General features: G+C 43.7%; 1 protein-coding gene across 1 annotated transcript; it reads left to right on the forward strand.

The window, feature by feature from the left end:
- Nucleotides 1-5,543: 5,543 nt before the first annotated feature.
- LOC310876839 (uncharacterized protein) lies at nt 5,544-12,173 on the forward strand (the record flags this gene model as incomplete). The annotated part of the gene is made up of 3 exons (XM_083790491.1): nt 5,544-5,735; nt 11,218-11,458; nt 11,855-12,173. Exons 1-3 carry the CDS (start codon nt 5,546-5,548, stop codon nt 12,171-12,173), a joined length of 750 nt encoding a protein of 249 aa, XP_083646617.1. The 5' UTR covers nt 5,544-5,545.
- Nucleotides 12,174-17,075: the final 4,902 nt, after the last annotated feature.

Raw genomic sequence — 17,075 nt, forward strand, 5'->3', positions numbered from 1 at the left:
GTGCCAGAAGTGTACCTCCCAGCCTTAGCAGAGTAGTTCTGGAGTAGTTCCAACAGATTGTGTGCCCCTGGTTTTTCCCTAGTGGGACTGATTGAGGGTAGCTACTGGGACGTAAGTCGGGACTTGATCACTCCCGGCTGGGTCGCCTAAGTGATGGGTATGATGTTGAGAAACCCGAAACCCCGTTGACCTCAGGATACATCACTGAGGATACGTCCCAGGTGCATCCATGCAAAAAAAAAAATTAGTTATGGGACTGATACTATGGGAGTGCATGCGACTGAATGGGAGTGAATGGGAGGTACTGTATGGGACAGATACTATGGGAGTGAATGGGACTGAATGGGAGTGAAAGGGAGGTACTGTTACTATGGGACTGATACTATGGGAGTGAATGGGAGGTATTGTTACTATGAGACTGATACTATGGGAGTGAATGGGACTGAATGGGAGTGAATGGGAGGGAATGTGACTGAATGGGAGGTACTGTTACTATGGGACTGACACGATAGGAGTGAATGGGGCTGAATGGGAGTGAATGGGGTGTACTGTTACTATGTGACTGAATGGGAGTGAATAAAAGTGAATGGGAGTGAATGGGGGAGTGAATGGGACTGAATCGTAGTGAATGGGAGTGAATGGGAGGTACTGTTACTATGGGACTGTCACTCCCATTCAGAGTGAAAGGGAGTGAATGGGAGTGAATGGTATAGGTACTGTTACTATGGGTCTGTCACTCCCATTCAGAGTGAAAGGGAGTGAATGGGACTGAATGGGAGTGAGGGAGTGAATGGGAGGTACTGTTACTATGGGACTGTCACTCCCATTCAGTCCCATTCACTCCCATAGTATCAGTCCCATAGTAACAGTACCTCCCATTCAGTCCCATTCACTCCCATTCAGTCCCAATCACTCCCATTCAGTCCCATTCAGTCCCATAGTATCAGTCCCATAGTAACAGTACCTCCCATTCACTCCCATTCAGTCCCATTCAGTCCCATAGTAACAGTACCTCTCATTCAGTCCCATTCACTCCAAATTCACTCCCATTCACTCCCCTTCAGTGTCAATGTCTTTGTTCTCTGTTATTATTTTAAACACTGTGGCTGACCCTAAACCATGGTTTATTAAAAATAATTGGAATAAAACATTTTGCCTAAGTCACTTACTGCAGAAGTAATTTGGCCTAAATAACGTTTATAATTGCCTAAGTTAAAATGGCATGTTCAGATATTGGCCCAAGTAATTTTATCCTTACATGTTACATGATTGACATACACCTTTATTTGTATGTCAATAGTCATATTTATTCATATTTTTAGTTTAATTAGTTTAATAAGGTGACGATATGAAAGTCTACATTTGTCAACAGAGGTAATACAAATGACTGTGTAAGACTATATGGGCCATATGAAAGTCTACATTTGTCAACAGAGGTAATAACAATGAGAGTGTAAGACTATATGGGCCATATGGAAGTCTACATTTGTCAACAGAGGTAATAACAATGACAGTGTAAGACTATATGGGCCATATGAAAGTCTACATTTGTCAACAGAGGTAATAACAATGACAGTGTAAGACTATATGGGCCATATGAAAGTCTACATTTGTCAACAGAGGTAATAACAATGACAGTGTAAGACTATATGGGCCATATGAAAGTCTACATTTGTCAACAGAGGTAATAACAATGACAGTGTAAGACTATGGGCCATATGAAAGTCTACATTTGTCAACAGAGGTAATAACAATGACAGTGTAAGACTATATGGGCCATATGAAAGTCTACATTTGTCAACAGCCCCCTGGGCTTCAATTATTATTTTTTTAGCGATGAAAATGCTTCAATCTGGTGCACTTTGAGATAAAAAATGAAGAGGCTAGATCTATAAAGAACTACACACATCAAATTCTGCAATTTATCAATAAATGGCACTGCCAAAATTTCCAATAATGAATAGGCTAGTTACAGTAGCTAAGCTGCCCACTTAAGCACCCTGACCACACCCAGCACAATGACATTAATGATGCATCCTTACTTCTTTGAATAGGCTAGTTACAGTAGCTGCCCACATAAGCACCCTGACCACTGTGACAATGACATTAGCACCCCTCCCCACCTCAAGGATGTGTGAGGAATGTTGTTTTTCCAGTTCTAGATGGGAGATCATTAAGATGCTGCTGCATCCTGTATTAAGATGCATCCTTACTTCCTTCCTTTCAACCCTCTGTGAGGCCTTTGGGAGGGCCATGCAAGCAGAAAGCGGAACTGCAGCACCATGACCCTGGTGACCCTGGTGACCCATTAAGGGCCGGCCCTACCTGGGCCCTCATCACACCATGTACACTCAAGACACTGCCCCCGCTGCCACCCGTAGATCTCCATATATGGAGCTGACCTGTTCTGACATTCCATATCTGTACACTCAAGAAAGACACGCTCCATTTATGGCCAGTACAGAATTAATTCCATATGTTGATCTGATCCCCCCATGCCAAAGTGCCAGCGCTCACCCAGCAGTCTGCTGTCACCCAGGCGGATGCATGCACGCTCGCTTCTTGCCCTCTTACTGGTTTTATTAATACAATGTAGGGCTAATGACATTATTGTGGGTAGCCCCTCCTATATTCAGCTATAGTGTAGATTTTTGTCCTAACACAAACATAAAATGCCATTCACAATGAATGGAGAATTTACGTCATGTGTCTGAGCAAATCGGCGATTTTTGTCCTACACAAAGACTAAATTCCCATTGACACTGAATGGATAATGTAACATGAAAAGAGCACCCCTCACTTCACACGGGTGTGATTTATTTTAAATCAGAAATGACTGTTTTTCTTTGCAGCTTGAGTGGCCCATTTTAGCTGTAGCGAGAATCATGTGCACTCATTGGCTGTTAAACTTTAAAAAGCAAGGCTAAAAAAACGGTGGCCCATCTTAGCTGATCAAGCTGATCAGGTGGCTTATTTTACATGAAAATGCTACATCTTAAAAATATGTGACAGCTTGTTTCAGAAGCTGTAGGGACTAAACTATTATTTGTTATTAAATACATTTAAACTTAAACATATTAAACAGTCAATAATAATCATATAAACCCAATTTAGTGTCATGCATTGCTTTTTCTCAGTTTAATTACCAAATTACCAAAAAGTGGCCCAAATTAGCTGACATCCCCCTATTTATAATTTTATTTTATCGACGGCACGGGTGAGCAGCCGACCGGCCGTTGATCCCAAATGACTCTGGACTGTCCAGAGTCATTTGGGATCGACGGCCGGTCTGCAAAGGGGGTGTTTGCCCCCCTAAATCAACCTCTTTGCCCCCTTAGATCAAAAGTGGATTTTTTTTAGTTACAGACAAAACAATGGTACATTTCCAGGCATTCAATTAAATGTCATTGCTTGAAAGGAAGGAGGTAAGGATGCATCTTAATACAGGATGCAGCAGCATCTTAAAAATAATAATAAGAAAAATATATTTTTTTGTGCCCCCTCAAAAATATCAATTGCCCCCTCAGTCATATCATCCTGGCGCCGGGCCTGTCTGGACACCACATCACGGTAGTGAAGAAGACAAGATGTGGTGGAAAGGATAGTAGGATATAGGCTACCAATACAAACAAAAGAGGTATTAGCGTACGCTGCACACCAATAGTGAGGATCGAGATGCATGCTGACCACGGGACGGGAGACAAACTTGTAAAGGAAGGATCGGTTGCACAGCTCGTAGTCACGAATCACGATACAGAACACTTCTATTAAAGACCAACGTTTCGGCACATGAGTGCCTTCTCTTTAGGGTATGAAAGAAAGAATACCAATAACGCAGGAGAAGATAGTGGAGTGGAGTAGAGGAGAGGAGAAGGAGTTGTTCAAGTTAAATTGATGTGTTGATGTTATTATGGTATTTACTATTTACCATAGGCAATATGCCAATATTGAAAAAAGTTAAAATGACCGCAGTGAACAGGCTCATCATAAAGGTAAGATTTGCACTAGGCTAGCTATTTCTGCTGTGCAGACCCGTTTTTGACCCGAAAATAAATACTTTATAACCGGAATATATGCCCATGCACATGCACGGGCGCGGCCGGGTACCAATTGTAGGCCTACCATGTGGGCCTGTACCAATTGGACCCCTCCATCTGTGAAGTACTGGATACGGGGGTATTAAAGAAAGGATACCGAAGCGGGAGGGACAGCTGGAGAGGAGAGGAGGAGGGAGGAGAGGCTAATATAATCGCACAATACGCGTCGCATAGATGTGTACACTGTAGGCAAACGCGAATAAATTCGCCGGGCAAATATTTCGCATTTTCAGATCGCTTATTCGCATCGCGTCGCTAATTCGCCAGTGTGTAATGACCTTTAATTAACTGCTTTTTTATCAATGACTGTTGGTAGGGCGTTCCACATTTTGGTGTACAGCACTTTGTAAACTCTGAGTTGTGAAACGTGCTATATAAAGAAACAAACAAGGGACTAAATTATTTTCGCTCCTCCAATCCAATCCACGGATTGGAGGAGCGAAAATAATTTAGTCCCTTGTTTGTGCCGAATCTGGGTTGTACATGGTTTGTTGCACTCCCTCTGGTGTTGTGGGTGTGGACTTCGTTTACATTAAGGAAGTATCTAGACAGGTACAAGGGTATCTTGGTGGTGTATTGAATCTTGTGGACCAAACCCATTGCAAGATGCTGTACTCGGTCAGTATCCTGTGATATCGAAACGTCTTCTCTAAGTTCTCTTCAATAAAGTAATTCCTTTGCCTATAAATAATGGCACTCACTGTCGAGGTGCGTGTACACGGGTATGCTCTCATTGTTCATTAAGACAGGAAAACAAAGCTTTATAAGCGTTATTATCTGGCGCCATCTTCTGGCGGGTGTGAGTTGGACAGTTGGAAAAGCTACATTCCAGAATTCCTTCTTTCTTTCTTTTTTCAAATGGCTGTCGATATTTTGCCATACCTCTGGGGTCTGGGGACAGTGGGGAGTCTGTCTGGGTGCTATAATTATCATGGATTTTGCTGACTTTGCTCACGCGAACGAGCGACCAAAATCAAATCATATTCGGTGTGTGAGATGCATAGTTGCATACGTGTACTGTCGACTCGAGATGTGCATCATCAGATGCTTAATTCAAGAAGATACAAAATGTTATCACGCTCACTTCTTCTCCTACTTATGGTCTCCGGAAGACAGGCTATAGGGCGGCCTATACGTCACACACAGAAGTTTCGTGTCTTGTTTCACTAGTCAGTCTTTGCTCTTTGGTGTGTGTGTGTGTGTGTGTGTGTGTGGTGACTCTGAGCAATGCATGCGGTATTTACTATGTGTGTGAGAGTGCGTGGGTGGTGACAGTCAGAGACGGTGTACGTGTTTATTGACAAATCTTAACTTCCGTCTTCCTCAAGTCTTTCGTGGGTGTGTTCCGTGTTGTTGTTGCCAGCTACTTTTACCCGTAGCTTTATTTGTTGGCCCTTCTTTTCATGCATATATTAGTTGACTGATCACCAGTGATCAGTTATCGCATGATGCAGCAGCAGACTCTGGCGTCTGCGATCCACTCCGTCCTCTCCGCGGCGGCGGAGCAGATCTGCGGGCTCGTGGAGAGAACCGTGACAGAGTACGAGGATCGAGACGTGAGCTCTAAGCTGCAGATCGAGACACAGCGCAGGATATTGGACGAGCTGCTGAAACCCCGCGTCACACTGCACAGAGCAGGTTGGTGGAACATGGTGCAAAGTACAACACACCACACTTCAAAGTATAACTTTAAAGTATAACTGCAGCAGCAGAGAAGAGGTTAGTTGACCTGGTGCGCCAATCAGTGTTTATCTCAAAGTGTGTGTGTGTGTGTGTCTCAAATATATATATATTTATTTTCTAACCATAAATCAATATTGAATACCCCTTACATCTATGTGTTGGTTAAAAATATATATATATTCGACAAAAAACCTCCTAACTCTTGAGCTGATAGTCTAGGCTATATTAGCTCTGTTCCATAGCCTTCCGCTTCACAGAAGGCTATGCGACTTACCGGTTTGAATCTCAAATCGAAATCAGACCAGCCTCTCCTCTTTAGTGGAAATCTCACGAACGTTTGACCTACTCACCAATACAAACACGGGTTGTGTCAATAGAAAGCCTACTTTCCTTAGTGGACGCACTCTGAGCCCCCCACCACACGTATAAACTGTACTCTACTGATATTGCCCAGAGAACTGCCTCATAGAGAATATTTTTCCTCCGGTGGAAAAAAATCCCTTTCTGCCCCAAAAGTACCGTTTATACGTGTGGTGGGGGGCTCAGAGTGCTTCCACTAAGGAAAGTAGGCTTTCTATTGAAACAACCCGTCTTTGTATTGGTGAGTAGGTCAAACGTTCGTGAGATTTCCACTAAAGAGGAGAGGCTGGTCTGATTTCGATTTGAGATTCAAACCGGTAAATCGCATAGCCTTCTGCGAAGCTATATATATTTTTCCATTTCCTGAAAAATGAACATTTTGTGGTTTCTTCCAGACAGCAGAGATAGCGCTATGTAAAACACATTACATACTCTCAGGTTTAGTTAATAATCAACAAAGTTTGGTCAAATTGTTAATTCAATTCAATAGCCCCCCATTGACTACATACTGCTGAAACAGCTCCTTAAACTCACTCTTTTAGTATTTAAACAAACAAAGAACAAACAAACAAAGAAAGTTGATTTGATGAATTGAACAAGGTGGACCTCTTGTAAACAATCACACTTAACAATCACACAAAACAATCAAAGTTAACAGTTTTTGTATTATGTTGTGCTTGAAATGTACTGTGATTCTGCAAACTGTTGATAAATATTTCAATCAATCAATCAAAAACTGATTCAGACATCACAGAGCAACACCACCAAACCCAGTTTGTTTTATTTTATAAAAATGTTATTTTCCTGTTAATTTTGCCATTTTAATGTGGAAGACAACCCGGACTGGATTCAGGTCTTCACATAGTAAATCGTACTAAAAGAGTGACTTTGGGAGCTATTTAAACATATCCCAATCTTCCGCCGTAGTCTGAAAACCCACCTTTTTAGACTCCATCATGGCCCATAGCACTTACCCTACCCCCTTAGATAGCATTTCTGTAGACGTAGATAGCATCTGATACAGACTTATAGCATGTTATGTAGACGGCACTATAATTGCATTGTATATAGTCATAGCACGCCATAGTACATATGTACTGTATAGCATAGTAGTATATATATATATAGCTTATATGTATAGTCTCATAATATAGATATTCCACTGTTACTTTCTTAGCTTACGCATGTTTTATGATAAATGCTTTTGTGATGTATTCCCATGCTTTTGTTCCTGATTACTGTAAATCGCTCTGGATTAAGAGCGTCTGCTAAATGCCTAAATTGTAAATTGTAATTGTAGGCCTACAATGTAAGCATATTTTGAATTATCAATTATATTTGATTTCTTGTCCACATTTGGATTTACAGTACATCATGGCAATGTACAACTCAAACATAAAAAAAGAAGAAAATGTTAGTGTTCACACTTTCAGGGCCATGCTGAATCAGAATCAGGTTTATTGTCCCATAGTCTCATGTAGCCAGACAACTATTCCACAATCTCCGAATGCTATAGCATACATGGGCAACTGCGGCCCCCACATTCACTTAGGTCACATTCTTACCTAATACTTCAGTAGACTCAATGCGTATGGGCGGAGAATTTGGGCTTCTTGCATATTTAATTTGCTGCGGTTTGCCTTCACACAGCTGTCATCCGCAGCAATTGGAAACACAGCAGGGGGGACCTTTATCAAAGTGTTCCATTCATAAACTAGCCTACACAGTGAAATCTATGGTGATAAAATTATACTCATAACGCGCATGTGTCGTGCTGTCTGGAAATGGACCCCCCCCCCCCCCCCTCTCTCTCGCTCTCTCACTATACGCACGCAGCCACACACTGTTCTTTTGGGCATGGAGGCACAGCGCTGAGCGAGCGCACTGATATAACAGACAGTAGCAAAATGTTTACACGTTTATTGAGATGAAAGTTCCTACTCCCCAGTCCCACTAGTCCCCACACAGTGACAGCACTCCATGTTTACGGCACGCACAGACAGACAGAATATTCTGTAGGCTATAATACTATTACACTGCACTGCAGTGTTTATGTGTTTTCTTTTCTTAAGCAATTGATTAATGTACTCGTCCTCATTTCGATCAGGGCTTCAGTCTCCTCATTGGACCACGTCTATCCACGGTAACCGGACATCTTTGCGCTGCGTAAAATATGCCTTCTCCGTTCAGCTCCTCACCTGCCACATTGTTTGCTTCATTTCATTTATTTACTGCGGATTGCATTCACACCTGCACCGAATCGTAATCAAGTGCGGTTGGAAGCGAAGCGAAACCCCCGTTTTTGCTCGGAGTATAATGCGGTTCTTTGATACGCATTACGATTCGAATGAGCCTTCACACCTGCCAAACGAAGCGCAGCAGGATTCGTTTTAATCGCAGCAAAGCTCTCTGGTATGAATGTGACCTTAATGTGGCCCTCAGGTCAATATCAGAATACTGATATATTATTGATTTGCAAACATGACCCACTTTAATTACTTCAGTCTAAATTAGTAGCTTAATGAGTAGTACTAAAATGTTATTATCTTTTTATTAAGTTCAATGTATTTGTATTTAGTTTATAAAGTTTACATAACTGTAATTAAAGGCATTTTAATTAGCAAAAATAGCAGATATACAAGCTCAAAGCGCGTTGCAGTGCGGCGCACTTTGAGCTTGTAGATCGGCTATTTTTGCTACAACAGTATGCAATGCAGCCCTCTGGAGTGAGTGTGGAAATATAGTGGCCCTCTCCATCTTCAAGTTGCCCACCCCTGCTATAGAGTCTGGAACTACAGCTCCCAAAATCAGAGTTAAGGAAGCTGCCATTTCCGTTCACGAAAATATATTTTAAAATATCTTTAGAGCTTATTTTTTTATTTCCTTTTCTGCTAAGCAACAAGCTATATATGCTAATGCTTAGATGATTTCTATTCATTTTATAAGATAAATTTGCGCGACTGTAAAGACGAAACGGAAGTGGGGAGGAGTCTCCACTTCCGCTTTACATTTTACTGATGACAGCTCCAGACTGTAAAGTCCAAATGAAAGCATTTGGAAATTTAGAGAGGCAACAGTCTGGTAACGCGAGACTAACTGTCGCATGATTCACACAACCAGATTTACAGGTGTAAATCGGAGGGTGAGATAACGTTTTTGTGCAAGCTCTGTCATTCTGTTGGTTTCAGGAACGAAAGGAAAACGGGCAGTGGGGGCAGTGAGAGGGAGAGCAAGGAGACAAACCTGTCACTTTGTTATGCTAACTAATTTGCACAGAAACAGCATTTCCTGTCTCCACAAATAAAGGCTTAAAAAATGCCACCCGAAATACAATATTCGTACAGAATCTGACATTGGTCCACCTTTTTTTAATTCATCATAACATTTAGAGACGTACAAATATACACTTGTATACGTAGCCAAAAACAGGAAATCATCATAGAGGGGGTAAAAAAACATATACAGTGAGGGGGAAAAGGGGTGGGTGGGGGATTCAGATTTGACGGGGGACAGTTTTGAATTGCAGCCGTCTGTAGGTGCCCTTTGAGAGCAGTTTTGAAGGAGTCAAGGGATTGACATCTCGTCTTATTCAACAAAACAAATCATGCTACATAATTTGTGATTAGTTGATTGTTGACTCGGTTTAACCACATGCACTGCACATGGTGGTGTGGTTTTCGCCTCGGGCAAACATTCAGTGGAAATAACAGATCTACAAGCTCACAATGTGATGTTCTGTATGCTTGTAGAAAGAGTTAGTGGGCCTACTACTAGTACAATTAATTAATTGGTCTGATAACAATTTTTGTTATCAGAAAGCGAGAATTATATACAGCAAAACTTATAATAGCCATATTACCCTGGCACAAAACATTTTCAGATGGGGCCAAATAATATAAATGTATATCAATTTGGGGGTCCTTGGCACAAAGAAAAGCGTGAGCTACTGATTGAGAGGGCATTAAGTAGAATCAGCTCAGGTCTGAATGGGTTAATCTGGTTAATCACGTCACCTAGGAAATGAGAGATCATTTATCAGTGTTTTTTAAGTGTGGACATATCAGTGAAGGCACATCCTATGAATGTCCGTCGACTAGCTTTTTTCAGACAAAAACTTAATATACAGTATATTTTATATAATTATGATGAAGTAATATAATTTCAGTCAGATAACTCACGAATAGATTTAACCAATATTTATTATAGAATGAGAATACAAGTGGGCATATAATACTTTATCTTGGCGTTCGGCTCTGCTAAATATATCTAGGGAGATAGATATATTTAGAAATAGCAGAGCCCACCGGTGGTGCTGGGGTGGAAGGTGGAAACATCACATAACAACAACCAAGAACCATATTAAGCAGAAGGAAGGCAGGAAGAAGCATGCAGTCTATAGGTGAGCTTAAATACACCGCCCAATTGGTCAGCTGACTGCCACATCAGCGAATGACATGTGGGTCTTCCACACTGAATACACTCACATAGTAATGCAGCATATTAACCCCTTCCCCCTTTTTGAAACTAGCTCCTCGCCACTCGCCCTACACACTTCCACTTGGTTTGAACATAGATATATAAATAATAGAGAGGGCGTGTGTGTAGGACGATTGGCGAGGAGCTTGTTTAAAAAACCGCCTTTGAGTATATATATGCACCCTTGAGCACAGCATGAAACCCCTCGAGTATATCTGACTGAACTAACTCGCCTACAATGACTAAAACTAAGACTAAATATATTTACAATTTCGTCAGCTGTAAACTGGAATACCGTAAAATGTTATGGAGGGCCCTACTGGAGAAGTGATCCAGTAGAACTAAAAGACAAGTCATTTTATATTTGGTTGCGCTCTGGTTTTGCGCTCTGAAAATAAAATAGCAGATCTACAAGCTCCACATCGTGTCGTGCTGCAACACGTTGTGAGCTTCCATTTTAATGACGATGACTAAAACTCAATCAAAATGTGCTGTCAAAATCGACACAGACATCATTAGCCGCATGAATGAGTGTGATTTTGGGAACCTGGGGAACGTTGCAGGTTAATGTCATTTATTGTGTCGTTTTATCTTTCAAAAGTAATTTCAGAGACAACCGCCTCTGATTCCTGGAACTCGGCGAGTACCCGACGGCTGTCCTCTGCTCTCAGCGTCCTGGGAAGAGACTGCAACGGCCGGCCTGGAGGTAGAAAGGACTGCCACTCCTCCTCCTGCTCCTCCCAGGGTGAACTCCATCCGGAAGGCCTGACGTCGAGCGCAGAGCAGCAGCTTCGAGCGTCACATCGTCCCCCCGGGTCTCCCGTGGACATCCCATCCCTCAGGTATAGGACTGTCACGATTACACATTTCAGTTGAGGATTCATTGTTGATTGTTGTTAATTGATTAATGATTTTATTTATTTTTATTTTTTGCATTGAACATTGCAACGTTAGAATTTGTATTTATTTTTGGCTTCGTAGTCACAAATTGCACAGGGCAGATCATGACAAATCATGTTTTTTAATATGTTTCTCTTTCCAAAAAATAACAAAATGGCATAAATAGTTGATCTACAAGCTTACAACACATCACTTTGTGACATGTAAGCTTGTAGATCTGCAATTTATGCTGTTTTTGAAAAATAAAATATGGACATTTTTCAACATGACACGACTATCGATTATCTCCAATAATTGCGACGATTATATAATAATTGTGACAGACCTACTACCCTCAGGGCCTCCGCCTGCAAGCAGTACCGGGGGCATGGTCGTCCCGAGAAGGCCTCGTCCGACTCCGAGACCGACACGGCAGACAGCGGCAGCTGCAGCAGCCCACCCCCTGCGGCGGCGGCCGGCGCCGCAAAATCCAAAAGGCCCTCCTTGGCAGCAGCACCTGTTGTCAAGGCGAAGGAGAGTCTGCCGCACCCGTCCTCCCTGTCGCCATGCCACGTCACCGTCCAGGACTCCATGGAAAGCACCCCGCTGGACGCCATGATGGACCGAGGAGAGGCAGGGCAGATGATGAAGAAGAAGAAGAAGCCGTGTGACCGGTAATCGGCTCAGACTCTCTCTGCCATGTTTTGTAGACCATTTTATGTAGACTAGGGCTTATCGGTAGGACTACCGATTTTTTACTATTTTCAAAAACATTGTTGAATAGTTCAAATAGCCAATCCACAACCTTACAACGTTTTGATGTAGATTTGGCTAGTTGAACATTTTTTTAATGTTTTCAAAATGGTAAAAGAAAATGTCAAATAAGTTTAGGGATAAGAGGTATAGTAACAGAAATAGAGCCACAAGGGCCCTCATTTGCACCCCCCTTATCCCTAAACTTATTTGTCATGTTTTACTATTTTGAAGAAAAAAATATATTTAAAAATAGTTCAACGAGCCGATCTACATCGTTGGTTTTTCAAAATAGTAAAACATGGCAAATAAGTTTAGGGGTTTGAAATTACATTTCTAGTTTTCTTTGAGGCTTTATTAACCAAAAACCTGGTTGAATTGAATTAATATAAAAAAATGTACCATGGCTAAAATAGGACATATTTAATAAAATGTTTAAAATGTTTGTCATGTCAAGGTTATGATGTGAAAAAGGTAGCCTTTAAAGGCAAACAGAGTTTTTATTTATTATTTGGTACATTTCTGGGAAAACTAAAACAAAAGGAACCACAACACATTCAAACTGTGCAATAAAACATTTCAACTCAAACAAACTGGGAAATTCAAAATGGCAGCCGATAACTCTCTCTGGGAGTTTGAAGACTTAGTGGAACCACTGCTGCACCCACCTGGTGCTCAACAATCAGGAGCGGAGAATGTGCTCAATCAGCAAATTAACCCACCAATCACCCACTACTCGTTGTTGGACCTGGATGCTCTCTCCCATGAACCACAAGGGGGGGCTGTTGCCTCTAGAGCAGCGGGACCGGCAAATATGCATCTTACTCCTATGCAGCCACAGGGGGCTACTGGCCAGCCACTAGACACTGGTGGTCAGTCAGTTGGGTCTCTCTCTCCTGGGGATCCATTTTCTGCTGCACTTCCTAAAACCCCACTTATTCCAAAACCCAGGAAGGGGAGTGCACAGCCACACTCAGTCACTCAGTCACAACAGTCACAAAATGACCCCCCCCCCCGTCACCACTTAGCCATCAGGAGATGGAGAGGATGCTAACCAACTTTTCAAACAAAATAACAATTCACTGCGAAAATCAAATGCAAGCAATCCACCGATCAATAACCCGGCAACAGGATTTCATGCGAGCACAAATGGACAGTTCATTAAATTGGCGTCTGAAAGCACTCCACACTGACCTACTGAAAAGTTTAATGGATGGCCTTAACCCCATGACCATGACTGTGAGGCATCTGCAAAGTGAGGTACAGAAAAAGGCCATGGAAATGAACACAAGAGCCCAGACACTGCGCATGACCTCTCTTGATGCCACAAACCTCAACACCCAGACCATGCCCATGGCTGAGCCAACAACCACACAAGCTCCACTGCATGACTTACAGTCCACTATGGATCACGGCACAGTACACTCACCTCATTTCCTTCCTTCTGCTGACTCACACTTTCGGACTGAACTGAGAGGTAGATATGTGGGGAAAAGTCCCATCAAGATACAATTCCCCTGTTTTGGCTGCATGGAGGACAGCCAGGACCCCCTGCTGTATCTGGAAAAGTGTGGTGATTTTCTTGCACTAAACCCACTATGCGATTAGGAGCTGATCGCTACCCTGCGCAATGTGCTCCATGGTTCCGCCAGAGACTGGTGGGATGTTGTCCGCCTTTCCACCTGTACCTGGGCAGACTTTAAGGAGAAGTTCCTTACCTCCTTTCTTTCAGAGGACTACAAGGATGAGTTGGCAGAGCGAGTGAGAACACGGGTGCAAGGAGAAAATGAAAGCATCCGTGATTTCTCCTATAAATATCGCTCCTTGTGCCTGCGCTGGAACCCTGAGATGTCGGAGGCAGGCATTGTCAAAATGCTGCTGAAAAATATCGATCCTCGCTTGGCTAGCCAGCTCCGGGGAAGAGTCGGGACTGTGGATGAGAGAGCGCGATTGGGACAGCAGCTGGAGAAAGACAAACAAAGTCAAGCGCTGTACAATCAGCGGGTAAAACCCGGCACAAAAGGAGAAGCCACCCAGCAATCTACCCCAACACAACAGCCCTCACCACCAAAACCCGCCACCGAGTCAGATCCGTTTTTTTGTTGGAGATGTAAGGGGATTCACCCTCCAAAGTCCTGTCCAGAATGGAGGCCAAAAAAAACAAAAAATCCTCCAATGCCAATCAAAAACGTACAGATCAGCCATGGGAGGAAAAAACAGCTGTCCACATGTCTGTCAATGCCTCTACCCCTTCTTCTACTCACACCACACCAGCTGTGACCTCACAGAGTTTCACACCTACTACTTCATTCAACCCTAACTCTTCAACCTTTGGCAGTCCAATTCCCCAGCAGCTGATAATACCCTTGACCATCAGCCAATGGCAGGGAAATGCCATTCTGGACACCGGGTCCTCTTATACCCTCTTGAATGAGCGCCTGTGGGAGGTTATTAAGGCCCCAAAAGCCACGCTCAACCCATGGACCGGGGGCCCTCTGTACCTGGCCGATGGGGAAGGAAAGCTGCCCCTTGGATGGACCGAACTGGAACTATGGCTGCAATGCACGTCATGGAGATTGGCTGTGGTCGTTCTATCACCTCAGACTCTAGCCTTCCCTGTGGTCTTGGGCCTAGATTTTACGCTCTACAGTGGACTGCAAATGGACGTCGCTGGTGGAACTTACTGGTTCCGAGACAACGTTCAAGACAAATATCACTTCCTTAACTACCGGTCAGCACCTCACATCGCTTTCTTCTCCGCCATGGCACCATGGAGTATGGAGCTACCGTCTTCATCCGATCTGGCTGAGCTTACGAGTGCTGTTCAGGACTCTCATCTGGACGTATCCATGAGGGAGGCGTTAGTGGAAATGCTACGCCTTAATCTGGATGTCTGCACCACAAACGTTGGTCGCACCAGTCTCCTGAATCACCAGATCTTTCTCATGGACGAGATGCCCATTAAACAGAAAGCGTACCGTCTGTCTCCGCCCAAGCTGAAAGTGATGAAAGAACTCCTGGATGAGATGCTGTAGAAGAAGGTAATTTAACCTTCCTCGTCTGCATGGGCCTCTCCAGTGGTCATGATCCCCAAGAAGAACGGCAAGATCAGATTCTGTGTAGATTACAGAAAGCTGAATGCTAAGACTCACACGGATGCCTACCCATTACCAACTATACAGGAGATCCTGGAGTCCTTGGCTGGAGCCACTGTGTTCTCCTCACTAGACCTCAACAGCGGTTATTGGCAGGTGGAGATGGACCAGGAGTCAAAGGACAGAACTGCTTTTACCTGTTCCCAGGGCCTGTTTCAGTTTAATGTGATGCCCTTTGGATTGAAGAATGCTCCGGCCACCTTCCAGAGGCTCATGGAGACAGTTCTGGGAGAGCTCAAGGGATGCATCTGCTTCGTATACTTGGATGACATCATCATCTACTCCAGCAGTTGGCAGCAGCACTTCCTTGATGTCCAGGCAGTCCTGAATAAACTCTGGTCGGCAGGCCTTACGGTAAACATGAAAAAAATCAAACTCTTCCGTACTTCTTTGAAGTTTCTGGGCCATAGGGTCTCTGCAGCCGGTGTCCATGTCGACCCGGAGAAGACTGATGCTGTCCAGAACTACCCGGTACCCACCAATCTCAAGGCACTTCAGCGTTTCCTTGGTGTAGCCGGGTGGTACCACAGATTTGTACCCAACTTCTCCATAATAGCCGAGCCTCTCCATGCTCTGAAGAGGAAGGGAGTAAAGTTCCACTGGTCTACGAAATGTCAGGATGCTTTTGACACCTTGAAGTAACATCTGACCAAACCTCCTGTGTTTTTTTACTCTGCTACAGAACTGGAGTGTTTAGCGGTGGTTTGGGCCCTGGAGAGATGGAGAGTATATCTGGAGGGACACTTGTTCAAAGTGGTCACCGACCACAACTCTCTGTCCTGGGTGTTTAAGACCACAAAACCCAGCAGCTGTCTCATCCGGTGGGCTATCAGACTCCAGGAATTCACCTTCACAGTGGAGTACCGCAAAGGTCGATATAACACCGTGCCAGATGCTCTCAGCCGAGCACCAATTGGATCTCTGAACACGACATCTCCCGGTGTGGCTACAATCTTGTCTGCAACCCCTAGTCTTGCCACCGACTTACCAATATCGGTCGAGACCATCTGGGCCGCACAGCAGACGGATCCCGAATGCCGGACTTTATACCAAAGTCTCTTGGAGAAGGGGAAGGACCAGTTGAGTTCTGACACAACCTTCATCATTTTGGACGACCTCATATACCGCGAAATCCAACTGCCTTACAAAACACTCTATCAGCTATACATTCCTGACGATCTGCAACCCCAGCTAATGGACCTGTTTCACCAGGATCCTCTGGCGGCCATCTTGGTCAGTATAAAACCTACCGCCGAATGAAGGATCTGGTCTACTGGCCCAAGATGAGCCTGGATGTGAAACATCAGGTACAGAACTGTCAGGTCTGTCAACAATACAAACCCGAGAGCAGGAAGCCTGCAGGAAAGCTGCAGCAAACTTCAGTTCAGTTTGATGGGCCCTTTTCCACAGAGTACGAGCAGGAACCTCTATCTTCTGGTTTTTGTAGACTACTTCTCAAAATGGGTCGATCTCTTCCCTTTAAGGAAAGCCACGGCGGAATCCATATCCCAGATCCTCACCAAGGAGATCTTAACATGCTGGGGTGTCCCTAATTATATCCTGTCTGACAGAGGAGCCCAGTTTGTGTCTTCCATCTTTGACTCCACCTGTAAAACCTGGAAAGTCACCCATAAACTAACGTCTGCCTACCACCCTCAGACCAACCTGACGG

This window comes from Protomyctophum parallelum (genome assembly GCF_964188405.1).
Source record: "Protomyctophum parallelum genome assembly, chromosome: 19".
In the NCBI taxonomy this organism is placed as follows: domain Eukaryota; kingdom Metazoa; phylum Chordata; class Actinopteri; order Myctophiformes; family Myctophidae; genus Protomyctophum; species Protomyctophum parallelum.